This window comes from Dermacentor silvarum, chromosome 2 (assembly GCF_013339745.2).
Source record: "Dermacentor silvarum isolate Dsil-2018 chromosome 2, BIME_Dsil_1.4, whole genome shotgun sequence".
Taxonomy (NCBI): Eukaryota; Metazoa; Arthropoda; class Arachnida; order Ixodida; family Ixodidae; genus Dermacentor; species Dermacentor silvarum.
Window position 1 is genome coordinate 200,150,736 of NC_051155.1, and position 22,079 is coordinate 200,172,814.

The window sequence follows — 22,079 nt, forward strand, 5'->3', positions numbered from 1 at the left end:
TAAATGTGTTCGTACTCTGGTTCTAAATTCTGGGTCACCTCTGTGTCGTGTGCTCAACAGCTTCGCTGGTCATCCACCTTCAGAGTGGAATGGTCATAATTTTGCAACGTGCACGTACTAATTATATATATATATATATATATATATATATATATATATATACGAGAAGAAAGGGAACCGAGGGGCCCGATTTTTAATCATATCATAAGTAGCCAACAAACACTGACACCAAGGACAACATAGGGGAATTACTTGTGCTTAATAATTGAATTAAAGAAATGATGAATTAATGGAAATGAAAATGGATGAAAAAACTGCTGGCCGCAGGTGGGGAACGATCCCACGTCTTCGCATTACGCGTGCGATGCTTTTACGATTGAGCGTATGCGGCGCCGTTTTCCCATCCACTTTCTGGGGTATTTATGTTTTACAACTAGAGCTAAACGTGGGAGTGTTAGCCAGTGCCACCACTCACGAACCGATTGGTGGCGCTGGCTAACTCTCATGATTTCCACCTCGCTTGCCCTTTCTTGGATTTGTGTCGAACATTTTCGACAGCTGACCAGACGCCATCTTTGGTGCGGGCACTGCGAGTTGTTGTAAAAGTATTCAGTAGAATACTTGAAGAAAAAGTCGCAGTTTCGCCCGAAAGGCGAAGCATCGATTGCGATAGCAAATTAGTGGACAGCTATACGAAGTATGGATAGTAGTTTTATCGGCCATATAAAGTTGTAAATATTCGCTTACTAACTAAATAAACAAGCAGTGTCACGCGCGCACAGGTAAACATTAACACATCTCGCTCGATGACCGCAGGAGCTCGTCAAAACGCTGGAGTAAGAAATCGCGCCAGAGGCAGCGAGTAAGCTGACCTTCGCGCTGGCTCTCGCTTCAACGCGAACTAAACGTCGAAAGCGCAGCGCATACGAAGCTACGGGCACTCGGCGAATGCCCTTTGGCCCATTGCAGATCGCTTTGAAGATGAGGCCGCCGCGGGTGCACACTTCAGCCGCGTCACATATCGCTTTCAAGATAGCTCCGTCAGCAGCAGCCGCGTAAGCAGAACGCACCCTCCCCCCCCCCCCCTCCCGTCTCCGTCGCCTCCTCCCCGTTCCTCGCTCGTGAAAGAAGAGCGTGCGCTTCCGGCCGACTTCCTCTGTCGCGTGCGCGAGATTAAGCTGCCGTTGCCGGCTCACCCTCGCACGCCTTCACTCGCACACACAACGCACGACGCGCTGCGACGATTTTATCATCGTTGGACTTTATACGGAACATCACGGCGACGACGACGGCAAAAATGCGCTTGGAGTGTCCATATAATTGCTATCGCAATAAAAACAGCGCAAAACAGACGAGGACGAACAGACAGGTACAACGGACGGGCGCTCGTCCGTTGGGCGCTCACTCCGACGGGCGCTCGATCGTAGCACCCGTTCCTTGTACCTGTCTTCTTTTTGTCCTCGTCTCTCTTGCGCTGTTTTTTTTTTTTTTTTCAAGTATGTTACACCAACTCGCCCATGTCAAGCTCCTGCTGCTTCAGTCGAATAACTTGAGCTGTCATGAATAATAATTATTTACATTGCTGAGCTTAACGATCATAAATATTTCCAAATTTCTGACCTTTTACTGATTTCTTTGTGCGACAATGTGTTCGAGAACAGACAGATTGTAATAATTTAGCAATCGCTTTTTTTTCTCTCACATAGGCGCAATGAGGACGCCGTGGTCGCCATCGCTACTCCTAGCCTGGTTAACGATCGGCCAGCAGCAATTTTCGGTAAGCTACAGCTGAATTTAAGCGGAATCTTTCCTACACCGCTTAGACAAACTTTGAAGCTTATGTGTCTACGGAAACAACTTCAATCAGCCTTAAAGGCAATGTTCTGACGAACTTTGAAGACAGTTATTTCAGCATTTGAATGTGACTTCAGTTATAATGTTCTTCGAGCTACCAGATGAAGATGGTGGTGCATATTTATCTTAAAACACCAATTCTGCAGAATTCAAATCATAGTTTCAGGCTTAATTCACCAGAACATGACACACGCTCGTACCTCGTGCCGCGGCCATTAAATATTTCTAACATAATGTGGAAGGGATATCATTTAGCATGTAATTAATAAGCCTTATCCTAACCTGCAACGCCTCCGGCACCACATATAGATTTCTGAATCGTCCGTGCGCCACTGATGTAGACTGTACAGCTTCGTCCACCCTCCTCGCCCTCATTTATTACCCCTGTCTAATGACTGCCGCACTGATCGTTTTAACAAAATGCCTAAAGCACGGAAACACGCAAATGTATCGCATGGCGCCTGAAGTACGGGACAGTGCAGCAAGGCGGAGGACAGGTAGGAATGGCCGACAACACAAGTGCTTGTCTTTGTTGTCGCCCTTCCTATTTGTCCTCATCCTGCTGCGCTGCCTCGCATTTCAGGATCCATACGACACCAACTAGCCTACAGCTGTGCATCGCTGCGTATCACATGATGCGAACAAACTACCCTACTGCATACAGACCAGCTATGGCGTTGAGCACGAGGTCCTGGGTTCGATCCCGGCGATGGAGGCCGCGTTCCTGTGGGGGTGGAATGTAAGAAACGGTAGCGTACCGTGCATTGGGTGCATTGCGTATACCGTATCCCCGCCCACCTCACATACACACACTACGGCATGCCTCATAATAAGATCGCAGTTTCGACACGTAAGACGCCAACACTCAACTTACGGACGAAACATCTCCCGATTCCTCAAATCTGCGGGGTATTTCTTGCATTCTTTTTTCGTTGCAACGAGCTTAAAACGATGTACCACATCGATGCCTTCTCTCTCGCTCTTAAACGCAGATGTGTAGAGCCAGGACATCCTCGTCGTCATCCTCGTCTCATCAGGCGTGGTCCGACTGGAACTTCTGGTCGCCCTGCAGCAGAACTTGCGGCGGTGGCATAACGACCAGAGCCCGGCCTTGCCTCGCAAGGTAATGTCGTAAGATGACGCAAGACCACGCTCCTTCCAGAATCAAAGCGTCTTGGTTGGATCATTTCTGGAGTAGCAAACACGGGACGATCTCGCAAAGTGGACAGCGCAGCCTTTAACAAGCTTTGCTCCTTGAAACGGACGTAACAAACAAGTGACCATTATCGTCAACAACGAACATTCACGTGCCAAGAACGCATATATCGCAATATAAAAACTGGGCTCTCTACGACAATGCCTCAAAAAATTTCGTAATTTCGTCTCGCCATGTCTATCGAAACGCTGTTGAGAGGCATTGCCCGGACGCACTGTTTTTAGTATTGAGGATTACTCGGGTTAAAATTTAAACAAGCAACGTGTTCTTTTAAAAGGTGAGTAGTTGCATATTTTAGATAACGTTAATGAAAAACATAACCGTTCATCATCCAGTTTGCCTAATTTTGCGTGCCCGCACTGTGCAATTGATCATCCCGCGCCACCTAGCCCAAGACCCAGCGCACAACAGTTAAAGCCAAACTTGCAATTTCTTTCACTACCTTAATCAGTTTCGAATAAAATACTAGTGTCACCATAGGACAGCATGACGGAAGCCGTGTTAATTGAGCAATGTCACGGACGTGAGTCCCTTTTATCTCCTCACAGGATCATACCCGTCTGAAGATGGCAAACTCTCCGTCTTAACTTAATGAAGCCGAGAAAGTTATACTGTCTGCACATCGAAATGTTTCAAATGCCGTAACAAGTATTTGTTTCCACGTAGGAGCTCACTCACAGCGACGAATTCACCGTACTCAAACTGTTCCGGGACATTATGGGAGCACAAGCTTTGCAACACGGAGGTATGCTATTGACCTATGCATGCCAATAAAAAGTCACTTCGAACGTTGTTGTTTTAGTGTACTAGTATTCATAAAACTTATTTCGTAGCTACACTGATGTTTTACACTATTTGTGTGTCTATATGCACGCTTCAATTTGTCCCCAACTGGTCGAAGAAGTTTCTTTGCGCTTAAGTCTGAACATTCCCATGCATTGAAACTGATATATTCATCAAAATTTTTCAGAAATGTCCTCCAGGCAGTGAAGACTTCACCGACGTTCAGTGCTCGGCCTTCAACAACCGATTCATGGGGAACGGACGGCGAGTTGCCCAGTGGTTTGCTGTGGAACGCCACACGCAGAGTGAGGACTAGATACTCTTGTTAGCCCATATCACGTTGCCTGAAGGTCTCCAGGCGACTTTAACGCGTGTGGCACCAAAAGCTGCCCTTTTTCATTTATCGTTAGAAATGGTGTCCGACGCCGGTGGTCGCGCATGCACAAGTTCATTTTTGTCATCTTTAAGCAAAAATATTTTATGAACTTTATTTCTTTTATATTGGCTGATTGCATTCTGAGAGAGTATCGGTGTGTATAAAGTATTTCCTTCATTGGGATACACGTTGCTGACATGACCGCGCAAGATATACGATAAGGTTTACGCGGGTTGGTTGTTGTAGTAATATTGTAAGACGATATTTAGTTCCCATAAAAAAAATTAGGACGCCCATGTACCTCGCATTGTGTGCACGTTACAGAATCCCAGGTGGTCAAACTTAATCATGACTCCAACACTACGACGTGCCTCATATTCATATCGTCGTTTTGGCACGTAAAACCACAAAATTTAAGTACTAAAAATTAACGTGTAGCTTCTAGTTCTTTAGGGCAACAAAGTTCCCTAGTTTCTACATATACGTACTGTTTCGCTCGGCCTATTTCCTACACCGTTCCGTTTTTCTGCCGAGATGACTGATTCTGGCACCTAGTTACAAATGAACTTGTTACTATTCAGTTTCTTTTCAAGTTCTGAGTTGTGTCTAACGGATATGTAACACTTTTGTATCTTTTGCCGCAAATACAGCGTGTTTCCATTTCCCCCCAATATAGGAAGAAGACTATGTTCACAAGTTCCGTTGCTTTTACATTTACAGAACGAAATCCCTGTGAACTAAGGTGTAGATCGCAAGACTCCACAATGATCTTCAGTTTTGGGAAGATGGCCGACGGCACGTCATGCGGCCGGTCCAAAATATGCGTCAATGGCCGGTGTAAGGTGAGCTCTACGATCGCATTCGGTTAACCACATTGCCTGAAACGTACCTTGATTTCGTGGATATTTTATCACACAAATCTATCATGTGTTGTATATGCAGCATTCATTTGCTGGAGGAGGCTAAACCGTGAAAACTGAGAACACTCCTAGTATTAGTAAAAAAAATTAGAACATGTACAGCCATGGTTCAAGCCTAAGTAAAACATTCTATCAGTTTAGGTTTATTCTGCAGCTGTTCAAGAAAAGTGCTTACCTAACTTAAATTCCCAACTTGAGACTGCTTTCTATTCTTGAAATAGATAACCAGCCTTGATCCAAGCTCCAGGTATCGCATTACTCGTCGCTTTTGCTTTTTCCTCACAATGCCGCTGATCTTCAAAGGCTGCTGAATAATTAAGAGCAGAATATTATGCGCGCCGACGCTCATTCCACCAATTGAATCCGCGATCTTAGATCTCGACGCCAAGAACCGTGACAAAAAGCCAACCAGGTCCCTTTGTCACCTTTCAGTCGATAAAGCTGTAGCTGCCTGCAAAATCATAACAGGTCTACAGCAGGACAGGGCTGAACTGAAGAACAAGTTTGGTAACACGACTGCGTTAGAGGTACTTAAGGCAATTACTGCAGCTTAACCAAAACGTATGATATATCAACACGTCCTATATACCTCTAATTAATGGAACTCTATAAGCTGTCTCTACGAGTGTACTTTCTTCTATATGATAATGACTGGTTGAAAGTAAAGAAAACGCGGCCCGTAAAATCTAGTAATTTAAGGTACTTTGTCGCACACTTGGAAAATTCTGTACAAGCAGCAGCATAGAAATCATTTTTTAATCTCTAACATAATCAAAAAAGCTGTGCCTCCCAAAAAGAAAACCTGCTTTAACAGTCATTTCAGGGACTCATGAAACGACAATTGGTAATTCTCTTTATAGGAAAATAATTGTCCGCCAGAGGCGCACTTAGAAAATTCAGTAGCGTCTTTAATAACATTCAAGCCACGCTGTCACGCTGTTAGGTTTCACAAAAGTAAGAAAATTACGTTGAAGGCAGACACTGGCAAAAAAAAAACCCTTAATCCAAAAGGTTTGCGCACGCGATCAAGGTAGCATTGCGATACGTAATATGGCCTAGTAATGAGTCGAAGTGCGATGTAAGATGTTTATGAAAGGTTCCTGTGTTTGCGATCTTACGGCGAAATTATAATAAAGAGAGGTCAAAATTTGTTTTTTATTAATAATTGCTCGCGCTTCCATTATCTTTGAAATAAAACATGTCAAAGATAAGAAAAGCATTAAAACAGAAGTAGAACGTTCTGACCTATGAGTTTCATAAAGCGGGCATTTTAGAGACGAGCACTAGAGAAGCTACGTAGATGACCTAACATGCGTTTAGGGTTACACAGCCATTTATGAAACCCACGAGACTTAAGGTCAGACCACAAGCACGTTTGACAACGCGCGCTCACTCCTGGCCGCTACTGGTTAGGTGCCTTGGCAGACTTGTTGATAGCACTTCAAAATTGGAAATTGGATGGGAATATCTGTCGGTCAAGCTGGTGAAAGACAAAGCCAGTCCGCACCACGTTAGCTCGGTCAGGCTGGACCATTGAGCGCGAGCACGCACTCACCCGCCGCGGTGGCACAGTCAGCTAAGGCGTTGCGCTGCCGAGCACGAGATCGCGGGGTCGAATCCCCCGGCCGCGGCGGCCGCATTTCGATGGAGGCGAAATGCAAAAACGCCCGTGTGCTTGCGTTGTAGTGCACGTTAAAGAACCCCAGGTGGTCAAAATTAATCCGGAGCCGCCACTACGGCGTGCCTCATAATCAGAACTGGTTTTGGCGCGTAAAACCCCAGAAAGAAGCGAGCATTCACTCAAGCCCTGTCGTGCACAACGCAAACGCTGCGTATACGCGCTACAGTTGCCTGTTGCTGCGGTTTGTTACGTAGCGTAGATACCGCGGCCGCCGCGGGGTGCCGCCACGAGTCCACTGGCTAAGCGCACTGTGGCACGCTAAGAAAAACCGCATTTGGCTTGCGTTTGGCACGTCGTAGGCGCCGAAATCGGAAGTAGTGGCGTCTAAGTTCAAATCCAAAATCAAAATTAAACTGCCCGCCACGGTGACGTTGAATAGGCGGAAAGTTGTGGACACACCCCACTCCGCCGTAGCCTTCTCAGTGCAAATCATTGGAGTGCTCATTGAAGGAGTGCTTCTGCTGAACGCATTAAAGTACTTCTTGCGGCAAATTATTTCTGAAAAAGCCTATTTTAACTTCAAACGCATTTCTCCGCTTCGATAAAAAGTGGTTGAGGGCTCCTTTAAGAAACTTTCGCAAAACTTACTGGCTCATTGCCATAACCATACCTTAGTTGTAAGCAATGAGTGTAAGGCATTGAAACAGCTCGACATTTATTCTTCAAACTATTAAGGATATTTTCTGGTACTGATACATCGCGCCTCTGGCAAATCTGTGTATCCGCTGCAGTAAATTATTCTCACAGCGTCATTGCATTTCCTGACTATAAACAGAAGCAATATAGGTTCCCGCTGCTTGGCCCCGGTTTTGACGAAGTATCTTGATAAAGCAGGAGGCGTATCCCTTGTGATAACGACTGTAACCATTTACTTCAAAATACAAGCGCGTTAATCCCTCTTCTAACAATGCGCAATTCACAGGACGTCGGATGTGACGGCATCATAGAATCAGGTGTTCGAATGGACGAGTGTGGTGTTTGCGGCGGCAGGAATCTTTCATGCGTCCAAGTGCAGCAGATGTCTTCTACACAAGGTGAGTTTCGTCCCGTGCGTGCTGGGATTGTACTAGGTGAATTCATGGCAGTGGTGCACGGCAAAGCTTTGTCAGTACATTAGCGTAACCCAATGCACAGTAGTACCTTCTGACTTCTCTTGTTTTATTGCGATAGCAATTATATGGACACTCAAAAGCAGATTTCTGCTGTCGGCGTCGCCGTCGCCGTCGCCGTGAGGTTCCGTATGACGTCAATGGAGATGAAATCGTCGCCGCGCGCCGAACGCTGTATGAGCGAGTGAAAGGGAGCGAGGGACGCGCGCTTTCACGGGGAGTGAACGCACGGCGGAGAACAAACGCGCGTTCTGCTCTGTGCTCCCTTAAGGGCTGCAGAAGTAGGCGTCTCTTTCCTCCTCTACAATCACCATATATGTAGAGCAAACGTGCCTTCTTCCGACGCAAAAAAGGCCGTGGGGGGGAGGGGGAGGGAAGGGAGGTGACGTTTAGCAGCGGCACCAAGTGCCTATTTATATCAGAGGCTCTGGCAACAGTCACCAACGCCGCACGCATTTTGAGCGAACGCGGGCAAAACGCCGACGGCGTCGACAACAGTTCTGCGTGTTGCCGGTGCTGCTGCATGTGCAAGTTTATACAGCTGATAAAGCTGCTATCATTACTCCGTATAGCTCTCTTCAAATTTGCTATCGCAATTGATGCTTCACCTTTCAGGTGAAACTGCGACAACTTTTTTTCAGCCAGAAATGGCACTTCGGTCATCTTTTTTTTTTTTCTCGCTGCCATGTTCTCCACATTCTGCCCGCATAAAGCAGTTTTGATTTGCAGGACACGTAGGGTCCCAATTTCAGGCGGAGCATTTCGCGGGTGTTAGCTTATTTGCTATAACACTTGCGATGCGTAAAAAACGTGATAAAAAATCTGTAAATCTGGCTTCGCCACATTATGAAATACAGTGGGGAGAAGCACCCTTTGCGGCTCGCCTTATTTTGCTGGCTATTGCCTGCGAATTTTCAACAACCTTATCTTATTCCTTCACTCAGATGGAATATGCCACCCACCGTGCTGGCGTAGTGGCTATGGTGTTGCGGTGCTAAGCTCGAGGGCGCGGGATTAAATGCCGGCCACATTTCGATGGGGTTGAATTGCAAAAACGCCCGCGTTTCGTGCATTGGGTGCACGTTAAAGAACTCCTGGTGGTCGATATTATTCCGGAGTCCCCCACTAAGGCGTGCCTCATAAGCATATAGGGGGCGTGCCTCATAATCAGAACTGTTTTTGGCACGTAAAGCCCCACAAAGAAGAACATAAGCATATCGTGGTTTTGGCGCGTAAAATCCCCGAATTATTGGAAAATGCAAAAATAAAAGTGATCATCTTCCGATTGAACTAAAGCAGTGTTATTCAATTTACTGAATATAGCGATACAAAGGCAACGTTAAACGTGCGCGGCAACAAAGGTAGATCTACTTGGCAAGACCGCACTGTAGCTTTTTCCAGAGTTGATGTCCCTGTTTTCCCCTGAAGCTCTTGCGCGTGAGCCATTCTTTTGACTTCCGTCGTAGCTGCTAGTACAAAGTAGTGCTATAAAACGCCAAAAAATGGTTTACATCAATATAAAACAATCATGAGCAGCGATCATGACGCTCTCGCATGTCATGCAAGTAACGCCTGGCGGCTTCCTGACGGCTATGCATTGGCAAAAACAGCGTGCATTGGCATACCATGAACTTCACGAACACGTTAACGAGAATAAAGAGATTCTGACCCCAGCTTTAATTGCCTCATCACACGTTCCAAAAATACGCGCAAGAAATAGGTTAGCTGGTGCCGTTTCTTTCGAGCTAACCGTACCAAAATTTTAGATAGGGTAGCCTTGAATCTGCATCGAACAGCTTGATATCCCTGCGTCCTCTCTCTCTCTCTCTCTCTCTCTCTCTTATATTGTGAGAAAAAAAAAAGTTCGAAGTTCAAACTGCTGCGTGTGCGACGATGGTTTGCGTAGTAAAATGGCTTCGAATTTAACTGGATCAACTGGGACCTTTTTTAACGTGGACTTACCTCCAAGTAACCGGCCTTTCTTGCGCTTCTCCTTCCCTGGCATACAGCCTTTACAGCCGGAATTCAATCCTACGTTGGCCGTAACTCAAGAATCGCAACTAATTTTTTTTCTGATGCCCCTCCCTCTTTAGGGGAACTGTACAAGTACATGGCCGTGACTATCATTCCACGTGGCGCCACTAACATCCGCGTTGAAGATGACAGCCACAATGTACTCAGTGAGTAGTTTCCGCCCATGTTCTTGCCTTACTGTCATTAAGCCCTCCTTTTTTTGCGTGTGCATTGACACCCGCACGTAAACAACACCTGAATCGATGTGCCGGCTCCTGGCTGTGTGCTCTGTGTTGCAGCTCTGTGGGACCACTGGCCTAGCCGTTCGATCGCCCCAAACAAAGGCATCAGCAATAAGACGATTCGCTGGGAAACGCGAAAGCTGGGTGGTGGTACTTCGACCATTCTTGCCGGAGGTACGAGCTTCACTCACGAGATGGCCGAGAATGGGAGCGAAGCACTCACAGCTGTCGGCCCCACGATGAAGCCGGTCACGCTTGCGGTAAGCAAACGTGAAACAACGCGGAACACCTCTTTACTTCACATGACGTGACAGTTCCCTCGGCATTATCTGGCGTTTCCACAAGCCTGTAGGTGTGTGTTGCGTTTGTCACGCTGCAATTCGTCATACTCACTTCTACGAGTAATTTGAATAATGCTTCGATCAACAAGTACTGAAAGAATGGATTATTTTTGGCGGCGCTGACGCAGCTAGTTATTTACTCTTCATTGTCTTGTGTCTGAAAAAAATCGGCTGTTCTTTGTCTGGTACTTGGTATATTCATTGACATAGCTGATTTTTTCTCTGCAGTGAGTTCTAATATGTGTTACCTGCTTGTTTTTCAAACTCGGACAATGCGCTTATGATTACCGAAAATCTTCGCCTTGTGGTGCAGACTGTAGTATCAAATGTGCTGCATAATCTAGGTGAATTCAATTGAACTTCGCGCTTTCACGCATGTTTCTTCGGTTCCTCTTGAGTGAAGTGTTTCACTTTACTGGTATTTCATAAGCTTAATTCTGGCTTAAAACGTTTCCTTGAATGAAGAACACAACTCCCTATTGCGCTGCAACTTTCTGTAATCAAAACTTTTTTTTCCTCATTACATTGCAGGTTTACATGGTTAAGAAGGCTAATTCCAGCGTTCGCTACCAATACTGGGTTCCGAAGGAAGACAATGGATGGCGGGGCGCCGTTGTCGATTCTCCGAGTTATCTCACTCAGAAAGCCACCGTCAACGCGCTACCACCCACTGTAGAACACCACTTCCGGAGGGCTCGGCTCCATGCGGGGCCACTCGAAGACAACGCCATTCCGTTCCTCACAGATCAAGTAACAAGCACAAGCACTAGCAGCACCGGTGGTGTGTCACTGATCCCGACAACGAGGCACAAAGTAGGCAGTAAGTACCACTTCTCCTCTTACGTTCTTATTCGCCCGCAATCTCTTGGTAATCGCAAGCTCACCTCGTTGCATTTTTTTGTCTGTTGATAAGTTTGTCCTTTTACAGCAGTTAGAAGAATCAGTTGGTAGTGGTGAACCCTGCGCTTGAAAATGCAATGTCAGAATTTAGGTGGAATTTTACCTAGTTCGAAAAGTAACAGGTACAGGTGTGGAAGAGAATTGCCTACGGACAAACACCTGCAGCGCTTCGGCGTTTTTAAGTATATTTTTCTTACCGTACAACACACACTGTCGTATCTGTCCTTTACTAGATCTGCTGCGTCGGACCCGCCGTGGTTGCTCCAGTGGCTATGGTGTTGGGATGCTGAGTACGAGATCGCGGGATCGAATCCCGGCCACGGCGGCCGCATTTCGATGGGGCGAAAATGCGAAAACACCCGTGTACTTAGATTTAGATGCACGTTAAAAACCTCAGGTAGTCCAAATTATTCCGGAGTCTCCCTCTACGGCATGCCTCATAATCAGATCGTGGTTTTGGCACGTAAAACCACATAATTTAATCTGCTGCGTCGCCTCTTGCGTTGATCTGGGTCTCCTGCCGAAGCATACAAAATATGGGGAGCACCTTACTCCTAAAGAGGACCATAGGGAAAAGACATCACCTTATTGAAGTGAAAGGACCATGGTGTCCCACTTTATTACGCTCAACTACGTAAGAAATAATAGGACAGGGAGAGAGGGTAGAGTATAGAGAGGACTTATTTACATACTTATTCAACACAGCAACCAGGTAAAAATTCCCAAAACTTGCCCCAGGGGCAGCTTGCACGAAGTGTTTTACCCGTTGATAATAATTCATCCATGGCTAAAATGATTCGCGCATGTTGGCCGTAAATAGCCGCACAGTAAGCTGCTGAGTTAAGACGGTAAATTGTCTTGCGCAAGTGTCACTCCACAAAGCGCCTTTTTTGAGTTTTTCTTGCTCGACAGCAGCGTCCAAGACAGCTAAAAAACATTTTCATGTTGGGAGCACCAACTTTTAAAATAAATATGTTCAGCAATAAGTGGTCTTTTAGCAGTTCTCAGTGTTTCAAGAAACCGTTTCTTCGGAGCCTCCTCAAAGCCTAGTGGCGCAATATTGTTTTCATTGGCTCGCACAAGATTAGCTCGAGATAGTATTTAGCCAAAATATCAATAAATGTGCTTGTAGAAGACTTTCCATTCGATATGCTGCTTCATAACGTCAGACTCCAGGGAGACACATTACTTTAAGGTCATCAGAGAGAACGAAAGACGCGTAGGTCGACCAAGGCAGCGGAAGTTCGATTGCCCTACACTTCGGCAAAGGTCAAGTCAAAAGAAAAAACGGCAGTGCATCCCCAACTTTATCTTCAGTAACTGAGTGTTCGAAAAAAGCAGTGACAGTATCCACCCGATCTTCACGTGACAGTGGCGATTTCATCGCTATCCCGATGTCAAGAACAGACGCAGCGGGAAAGTTCCGTGCGCTTGCTCGCGAGCTTACGTTCGCCCAGTGGAAATCGGCAGATTTTAAAAACCAGCGCCTTTGTTCCCTGGATCCTCATCTGAAGCTCCATCTTCCACACGGCTTACCGCTACGGCAGGTAACTCTTATTTGGCGTCTAGGTCTTGGAGTAGCTTCTACTAATGCGTACTCCTACCTCATCAGAATGCCCACAAGTCCGGAATGGGAAGTTTGTGGGTGCAAAGAGACGATTGCGCACCTTCTGTGTGATTTTCGTCGTTTCTATGCACAGACAAGTCCTCAGCACCACGCTCTACGAGATTGACAACTGTCCTCTTACTGAAGCGAGAATTCTTGAACCCCGATCCCAGACAACTTCGGCCCGAACTGATTGAAAAGCACTAGTGTGTTTTTTTTTTAAAGAGGAACGGGACTTATCGAAAAACTAGAGTTGTGAACTGATGCGGTTTTCACTTATCTTATTTTCTCATCTTTTCTGTCCTCATCCCATCCCCCAGTGCAGAGTAGCCAACCGAACACTTGATCTGGTTAACCTCTCTGCCCTTCACCTCTTGTTTTCCCTGTCGCACGCAATTTTAACCCCCCCCCCCCCCCCCCCCCATCCACTGTCCAGTGCTCACGTCCGCAAGCGAAAATTTGCTCTTTGTACTTGCGTAAGAAGCACACACTAGTCCCGAAAACATTAAAGCCAGGCAGTGCGTTTGTTTTCGTTAAGAAAACTGCTTGGATGTGACTATTTTCTGCAGAGGAGTCACTTTTAGTCACTTTTAGATCCAGAATCACAGGACACACTTTTCGTCCGTAAAACGGAGTAGCCGTTCTTGTGATGTTGACTGCAATATAGCTAGTTCCAGCTTGGTATCGCACTGCGTTATTTTTCTGCTCCCGAAAAATTTGGCTGTTTAGCATTGTGCAAATATAGCAATCTCCATAGTTACTCCAGTTAACCTGGCTTACTACAGTTTTTCTTCCCCAAGTCTCTCGTGCATTTCATCCTTCAAGAACTCACTATTACGTTTTGTTTTTTCTTAATTGTTTTTTCAGAAGCAAGGCACAAGCCAGGCAAGGAAAAGAAAAAGAACGGTAAGTGTGTTGTCGCAACACTGCGTATTTCACTTGTGTGTCTCGATAAATTAGAACCTCGGACGTGATCTTGAGCGGAATCTTGCACACGTGAGTCTTGCGCACACGTGAGCAGACGTGATCTTGAGCACTCATGCAGGACCTAACAAATACAGAGCCCATGCTGACATCCACAAACGCATACATATGATTGACCCAGATGGCAAATTCTGTATGCCCCCGAAGGTTACTTGTTAAGCGTCATTAAGCGTCATTGCTCCGCAGGATTCGGCTTGGCGTTGCTTTCATCCACCGGTACGCACACGTCATCGGCTTGTCGAATAGCCGTGATCGTCAGGTGCCTTTAACGCTGGAACACATAATTCACGATTGCCCAGCATATATGCTGGAGTGAAGGACGTCGGATAGCTCCCTAGCCAGCGTTGGCAGGCAACCAATGTCGGAGGACGCTATTCTCAGCCCTTGACCTGACACTGCAACTTCAATTCGGACAACTAAAGCGCGGTTGAAGTTTCTACATTACACGAAACTAGACGACCGGCTCTAGTAGGGCCACCGTCTAATGTACATAAGCACTCACCACTTATCATCATCCATCCCCGTACTTTCACTCCCCTTCCCTCTTCCCCAGTGCAGAGTAGCAGACCATAGCGCACTAGCTCAGGTCGACTTCTGTCTCTCCTATCAATAAAATCTTTCTTGAGATCTCTTGAGATCTTGGTGTCTCGAGTGACCGTCTTGTCCAGACTGGTTTCGGCACTCAAGGCCTCAAAAATTGTGCGACCGACTTTGAAATCTCTAGCGCGTTGCATAGAGTTAGGCGGGGAAATGTAGAAGCGCGGATGGCGTCGGCAGCACATCTGCGCGTTGCCTCGTTGGTGCTGCTTCAATTTGTCTATCTCTCTCTCGTCATAATTTTCTTTCTCTCTGTCGAGCATAACGCGCACGACGCGCGCACTCTCTCGCTCTCATTTTCTTTTTCTCTCCCGAGCATAGCGCGTGACGCTCCAAGAGGTAGTTGCTAGGCAACGCAGTGGCAGGCGGCACACATTACGGCCGACTTAAACAGCTCCGCTGTTAAAAAGTTGTGTGCACACACCTGTTCTGTGCATACACTTACGTGCATGCACCTATCATCACTGTTCTTACCACAAGCATCATACATTTCCTTGGTCCTCATGACATCGATACGTAGACGTCTAACATTGCGCATCCGCCTGATTAAGTGTTTGAATTTCGGCAAGTCTTGTGAACGGTGTAATGCATAAATAATGCATGAGAGAAAATCTGTGCCCTGTGCAGTACATAGACATTCCGTGAGGTTACACATTGCATTTGATGAAGATAAACACAATAGTATGCATCGCATTTCGCTTTGCAGCATTTAATTAACCACTTCGCTTCAGAAAAATTCCTACATTTGCATTGTATCTGCATAATTATTTTTAATGCTACGCTGTTGCTAAACCAAAGTTCAATGATCGAACAAACATGATCGAACCATTTCCGACACCCATAACTGCTGTTCGCAGTAAAACTTGATTTTTCCGTGCTACTACGTGCAGCGCTTGTTTGTTTTTATTGCAGGGAAGTGTCCGGTGTGCCATCGACCAAGAAACCAGTTGCACTACTTTTGCAAGAGTGATGTTGGTAAGTTTGAGTCTCTGCAATACACTATACCATTTCGGACGTTTTTGGCCTTCGCTATTGCTTTCGAAAGATAACGTTATCTAATTATGGCGTGGTATAGCGACTTCTTTCAGTTTATGCTGATATGTCAATCAAATCTGTTGTCATGTTTACCACTTGCCAAAGCAGAGGTGCTCACACGATTACATGACATTCCTCAGTGCACTGCATTGCTGTAAACCTTAACAGAGCATTACTTTTTTTTATATAATTTCAAGCATTCAATGTTGTCATGCGACCGTACGTGTGATAATAGTTGAGGAAACGCTCTTGCTAACATTTGAGTTGCCGATCGCACAGTATTCTAGATTCAAACTTCTTTACACCGAATGCATCAAGAACAGACCTCGTACGTGCAGATGTTAGCAGTGTTATGACGCTATTGCTGATGGTTTTGGAATTTTGTTGCGATTGCAATTATATGGACGCTCGAGGCGCATTCATATACCGTTGTCGGCGCCGCCGTTACTCGTGCTGTCCAGCTAACGATGCTTACGCGGCTCGCGCGTGAAGGGTGAGTGTCTTCAGAGACGCGGAGTGCATATTTTGCCACAAAAACGACGACGCAAAGTGCACGCGCCGTCAACGCTATGCAAACTCGCCTCAGTGGCGGAGCAAGTGCAGCGTTCTCTACCTTCCACTTTTGCTATGAGCGTTGTGCGCACGCGCACACTTTAAGTACACTAGGGTTCCGGCTCTCAGCTGAGTTATCTGTGTAAGCTGATGTGTAACGGTTATCTAATATTTCACTAGGCATCCGTCGGTCTCACTTGGTCCACCAATCGAGGTGCTACGGCGGCGACACCACTGGCGGCGCTCATCACGCAAGCAGTGTGAGACACCCGGTAGCTGTCAGGGCGCTGTTTCTTCTGCCCAACAGGAGCTGTCTTGTGCGCCGCATCGTGCTGACCTGCCGCACCTGCGTATAGTTAAAACACCGTCCGTGGAGCTTAAGCGCAACGCTAAATCCTGCTATTGTCGTCATGCTTCACACTTTTGGGGGAAACTGCCAAATGTTTTTAGACACCATCCACTATGTCATTAAACTACATCACATTGCAGTAATGAACTTCTATGTATACTTTCATTTGTGATAGTGTCAGCGAGGCTGGTTCTCGCCACCTTATTCCTCAGAGGTGCGGGGAACAGAGCAGCCATTAATATCCAATTCTGGTATAAGCAGGTCCATTCATATCACCGGCACATGCGTATGTTGTGTATAGCCTTGGCGCTGTTCCTATTCTTAAAATTGACAATTCACTTACCTCGTATGCCTAGCTTGGTTCTTTTTTCTGCTTGGCACAGGGAAGATAGCTATTTTATATTAATATATATTGTATTTTGATATTGCGAGTATTTGTTGCCATGAATGCTACACTGGGCATTTTTTTTTTATTCAGGCTGGAAAAACGGCTAAACAGCTGTTTCCACACCGCCATAGCCGACCTTGTCTTCAATCTCGGCATACACATTTAGTAAAACTTGAGAAAAGACGCTATTTGTGGAACGAAAGTGTGGAAGTCGCGCACGGTCAAAACTGAACTCCCTTATGGCACAAAGCTCCAACGCTTTCATGTTACCAGTGCTTTAATCTCCCCTGGAAAAGTCAATGTGTGCGTCTGCGTATGTGTATGATAATCTCTTTCAACAGATAGTTACCTTTTAAAGGCAGTGGGTGGGGAGATGAAGAAAACCACCGGTTCTTCTTGAACTTCTACGAATTCGACTGGCTGAGTGTTGCGAAAGTTACATGCAGCATGGTAGATTTACGCTTATAATTGTTCTTTTTGGAGTACGCGAATGCAATCCACCAATCATCGAAGGCTCGACAGGTGCACTTTTTTCCGGTAAAAATGCGCGAGGAAACGAAAGTATTGCATACGAAAACTACGAAACTGGCTAGTTGCATTCGGTTTATAATTAGCAGAAAAAAAATCACAGCATACCAACAAGCGCAAGCTTTCGAAGAACATTCCTGTAGAGTTTAAAACCCGCCGGAGTGGGGCGCAAACTATTGCGTTCTACGGCCGAGCACGAGGTGATGGGTTTGATCCCTTGCCGCAGTAGCCGCGTTTCGATGGGGGCGAAATGCAGAAACGCTCGCGCACTTGGATTTACGTTAAAGAACCCCAGAAGGTGGGAATTAATTCGGAGCCCTCCACTACGGCGTCTGTCACAACTCCAATGTTTCTTTGGGAAGTTAAACCCCAAGTATCAATCTTGGGTTTATTAAATTAGGAGTAGCATGCCTGGTACAGTGCTGAGCGATTCAAACGCGATAATCGGCCCGCAATCAGGCCAGCGCTTTCAGCGGCACCGGTGGACGCCCGAGACACCGAGCTGATGCATTGTGGTAGATGATAAAAGCGATGGCATTTATGGTGCATTATAACATTTGCCTTCTCCCTTATCGCCATCCGCGATCAATCGGCGTTCACGAGTGGCGCAAAAGCGCCGGCCGCCATACGGGCCAATTATAGCGTTTGAATTTCCGAAGTACATGTCTCTCCAACAATGGCAAGCTCTCGCTAATTTATGTCGCGGGGTCGTTGTAGCATCGCTGTGACTTGAGCGGACGAGTGTCACGAGTATATCGTGAGATAAGCGATACAGCGGGCAACGTTAAATGTTCTGATACTAAACTGCTTCTTCCGTTCACTAATATTTGCGCAAGGCTGCTGCCGATGGGTTGAGGGAAAGTTTCCGCACTGGTTCTCCGGTCATGAACCAAATCCACTTAGGTTGAGTCAAATATACGATCAACCTATATTATCGAAGCTCGGCTCCTGGCCACGTGGCTTTGCCTCTCGTTTGAATAGAAAACTACGTGAGCGCTCCAGCGATACCTGAAGGAAATTGAGATAAGCGTCCAACTATAGGAAGGCTGTACCTTCTCTAAGGCATCCAAACAATACAAAACTACACAGAAATATAGTGCTTGAAGAGATAACAGATATCAAACAGGGGATTAAAAACAAGCGTTAAGTTCAGCGACATTCATTGTTCGATCACTGTTGTCTTGGCCACGTGCTTCGTGATAATTTTTGTTCCTTTTCTATTTCGCTTGGTCATTCCCCTTCCCAGGTGTTGGATAACCAGATAGAACAGTGTAGTTAACGTCTTTGTCTTGCCTTCCTCTCTAATCTCTCTGTTAGATTACATGCATAATTTTTTTCCGGAGCGTACATTTAACGGCGGCGGTGCTTCTGCGCAGTGATCCAAGCCACCGTGTTGTCGGCAGAGATCGTGGAAGGCTCCTTGCGCTACGACGTGGCCGTGGCCGAGTCCTACCGCAACCTGTTGGACCTGCAGCAGCGCGAGTACCTGTGGGCGCGCGACCGCCGCTGCCCGTGCCCCAGGCTGCGCGTGGGACGAGAGTACGTGGTCATGGCGCGCGAGCAGCGGGACTTCGCCAACAAGGAGTCCAAGCTGGTCGTCGACTCCAAGTCGTTCGTGCGCCGCTTCACCGAACGCCGGCGTCGTCAGCTCTCAAGACTGCGCAAGCTGCAGGGTCGGAAGTGCAACTTGACCACGTGAACTTTGACTCGTTTCTTCTGGACGCAACGCTATGCACTGGACGTGAATGTGCCACGAAGCAGAATGCGACGATGGTTAGTGACAAACAGCCGCGAGCAAAGACTGACTGCGGGTGAACGACATGCGGGAGAATAAGTTGTCCAGGCTAGCTGCTTGTACAGACTGGAAGCACAGAGACTGTGTGCCTGCGGGTTGTCGTGACACGGGAAATTGAACTCGGTGGACCGTTGGTGAGAGATACTGAATTCCAGAGGTCGCTGTACAGAGGAGTATTGGCACCCTTGAAAGGGTATCGGCTGACTAACTTGAAAATTACTCACCAGCATCTGTGCACGAGAAGAGAAAGAGGAACCATTCCTGTTCACTAACTCAGCATCGACATTCAAACATCGACACGAGATGAGCGAAATCGCAGTGTGCAATCTCTCGCCGGTTTAATATCACTCTGCCATGTTTTCGGGTGTTCACTTACGGCTAAACGGTTTTGTCATATTTCTTCTGGCAGACAATCGTAAACGAACGCGCTAGCAAAAAAAATTAACTTACTTCTTTTCACATTCGTGGCGAGTTTCGTTTTGAGCAGTAAGGTCAATTCATTGTTTAACCTAAATCGTTTATTGTAAACATTTTCGTAGACAGTGTTGTACCCTCGAGCTACCCGTTATTGAGTCATCTGCCTTCCTCGGGGATGGTGTTCAGTATTGATAGAAATCCCATAGGAGGGTTTCTTTGTCTTCATATCAATGTTACTACACCAAAGACATATTTTTCTCGCGCTGATATTCACTAAAGTATCAAATGTTAAGTCGTTTCGCACGCAAAGCAAGCATTTACAATGACGAACATGCTGTTGCTAAGATTTCATTTTTTTTTTGTAGTGAATTACTGTGTTGTACCTCGCACTGTTCTTGATGTTCTCAAGAGTTATCTGCACATCTGTTTTGACATGTACGTGCGTCGAGAGCCCTTGAAATATTTTTCTCTTTCGTACCTGGCAAATCGAATGTGAACATTAGTTCTAACTTAGACATTTGTCCCTTTATTTATTGATCTCCTTGCTTAACCTTATACAAGTCACCCACTTTGTGGAAATGTTTTGATACCTTTCTATTCTTCTATGTCTCTTTATTATTGAAAACTGTATGCGTCACGGTGTTTGTTGTTCGCCACTCCTTGTACAAAAACGTACACACGTTTGTGCGAAAACTACGCCTTCGTTTTTCAAAAAAAAAAAGAAAGAAAAAGCAGTGTTGTTTCTCTATAATTTGCAGCAGTTTCACTGCACACACTATCAGGTAGATTTAGCCACTTACCCGCAATCTCTTTGCTTCGGGTCCTACTCCAACGTTGTCACGTGACAGTGACGCCACGGTGGCAGACGAGACACTTGGAGAAATCAGGAATTCCTTTTTATATTGCCGCGCCTGTACTCAAAACAGAAGAAATCAAAAAAAAAAAAAACTCACGGTTCTAGCAACTGTCGATGCCCGTCACACAGAATGCCTTTCTTAAATTATCTCTCTTCGAAAGCATGATCATACGTTCTTGCTAATTCAGCTGCTGACATTTCCATAAGAAGCTGCCACATAGAAGGAAAACACGAAGCTAGGGCGTAATAGACGGAGCAATGCGAACATGAGCATCATACTAGAATCGTAATAACTAAACTGACAAGTGCCACGTGGGTTGCAGTGCCGAATAAAACCCGAAGCTGACCGAGAAGTCCTCAGTCTGTGGCAGCCCCACCCTACTACTCAACCCTATAGCACGGTATACTCTTAATTGTTTTGAGTTCGATGATTAGGGACAAATTACAGTGTTTATGAGCGTCTGTTTACACCAAATTCAGTAGCTCCGGCGAATTTTAACTGTACTGAGAACCTTGGTAATCAAAAAAAAAAATTCGGAAAAACGCTATTGGGAACATTGTTTGCCAGTTTATGAGTGAAGACCACAGTTCACGTATTTTGGACGAGCTTCTTCGAAGCGCTGTACTCCGCTGAGTACGAAGTGCGATGTGGGAAGTCTGCGTGGTGCAGCATATGCTGTGACCCTTGTCGCCTCATCGTCTCAACACGGTAAGTCGGAGCGCCGCGAAGGTCACTCCACATGGTCGCAGCTTCTCGGGCCTGCCACTTGCATGGTTTTCTAAATTTACTAGACAGAAGACTGGCGCTGCAATCGTTCAGCCACCATGGGAATGGTGGATAGTACTACATGGATTTGTTTTTCTTCGTGCTTGGGTATCCAGGCGTTGTTGTGGCTTCGTTTATTGCGCTATATCTGGGCCTAAATTGGCCTGAATTTTCAAGCAGTTAATATTTTTTAATGCGAGAGGTAATACGACTCGGCAAGCACGAATAATCATTGCTTATTACATTGGTTCCGCTTGTCCATGCTTTCGTAGGGCGATGGTTTCGATAACAAGCTTGTATGCTAATTGTCCTGTGTTTGAATTTTTTCGGCGGACAATTTTAACAATGTTTATCTGATTCTTTATAATGCAGTACTTTCTTGAATATGATCACTTTGCAAAGTCACGAAGCCATTTAAAGCCAGAACGGTGAAGCTTAGGCAAATCCATGCACTACCCATCATTCGCATGCTGGCTGAACTGCCCTGCTTGAAGCTCACGTAGACACTAGCGCAACAGTTCGCGCTAGCAGTTGTATGAAACTCTGTGGCCACGTGATAATAACCGGTAGACGAGGGAGTTGTTCACGGACGTCAGCGGAATTTCTGCGTTATGTCCCCGCTGTTCAGCGCGGATGTGTTTCAGTATACGTTTTTTTTTTTTTTTTTTTTTTTTTTTTTTTTTTGGGGGGGGGGGGGGGGGGGCTCTCCTTTTGTTGGAGTTCAAGTCCCACACTACTATGGCATTTTTAGAGCTTCACCGCGAAACAGCT

General features: G+C 46.1%; 1 protein-coding gene across 3 annotated transcripts in view; it reads left to right on the forward strand.

The window, feature by feature from the left end:
- Nucleotides 1-20,417, forward strand: part of LOC119442433 (ADAMTS-like protein 5) — a 179,194-nt gene extending 158,777 nt beyond the window's left edge. For all 3 annotated transcript variants that reach the window (XM_037707312.2, XM_049662143.1, XM_049662142.1), the window contains 12 exons: nt 1,707-1,777; nt 2,847-2,977; nt 3,737-3,815; nt 4,041-4,158; nt 4,950-5,071; nt 7,753-7,864; nt 10,033-10,119; nt 10,252-10,454; nt 11,067-11,355; nt 13,909-13,947; nt 15,535-15,597; nt 18,851-20,417. In XM_037707312.2, coding sequence (XP_037563240.1) covers nt 1,712-1,777; nt 2,847-2,977; nt 3,737-3,815; nt 4,041-4,158; nt 4,950-5,071; nt 7,753-7,864; nt 10,033-10,119; nt 10,252-10,454; nt 11,067-11,355; nt 13,909-13,947; nt 15,535-15,597; nt 18,851-19,173 — 1,632 coding nt within the window. In that variant the 5' untranslated portion in view covers nt 1,707-1,711 and the 3' untranslated portion in view covers nt 19,174-20,417. The remainder of the gene's footprint in view (nt 1-1,706; nt 1,778-2,846; nt 2,978-3,736; nt 3,816-4,040; nt 4,159-4,949; nt 5,072-7,752; nt 7,865-10,032; nt 10,120-10,251; nt 10,455-11,066; nt 11,356-13,908; nt 13,948-15,534; nt 15,598-18,850) is intronic.
- The last annotated feature ends 1,662 nt before the right edge of the window (nt 20,418-22,079 follow it).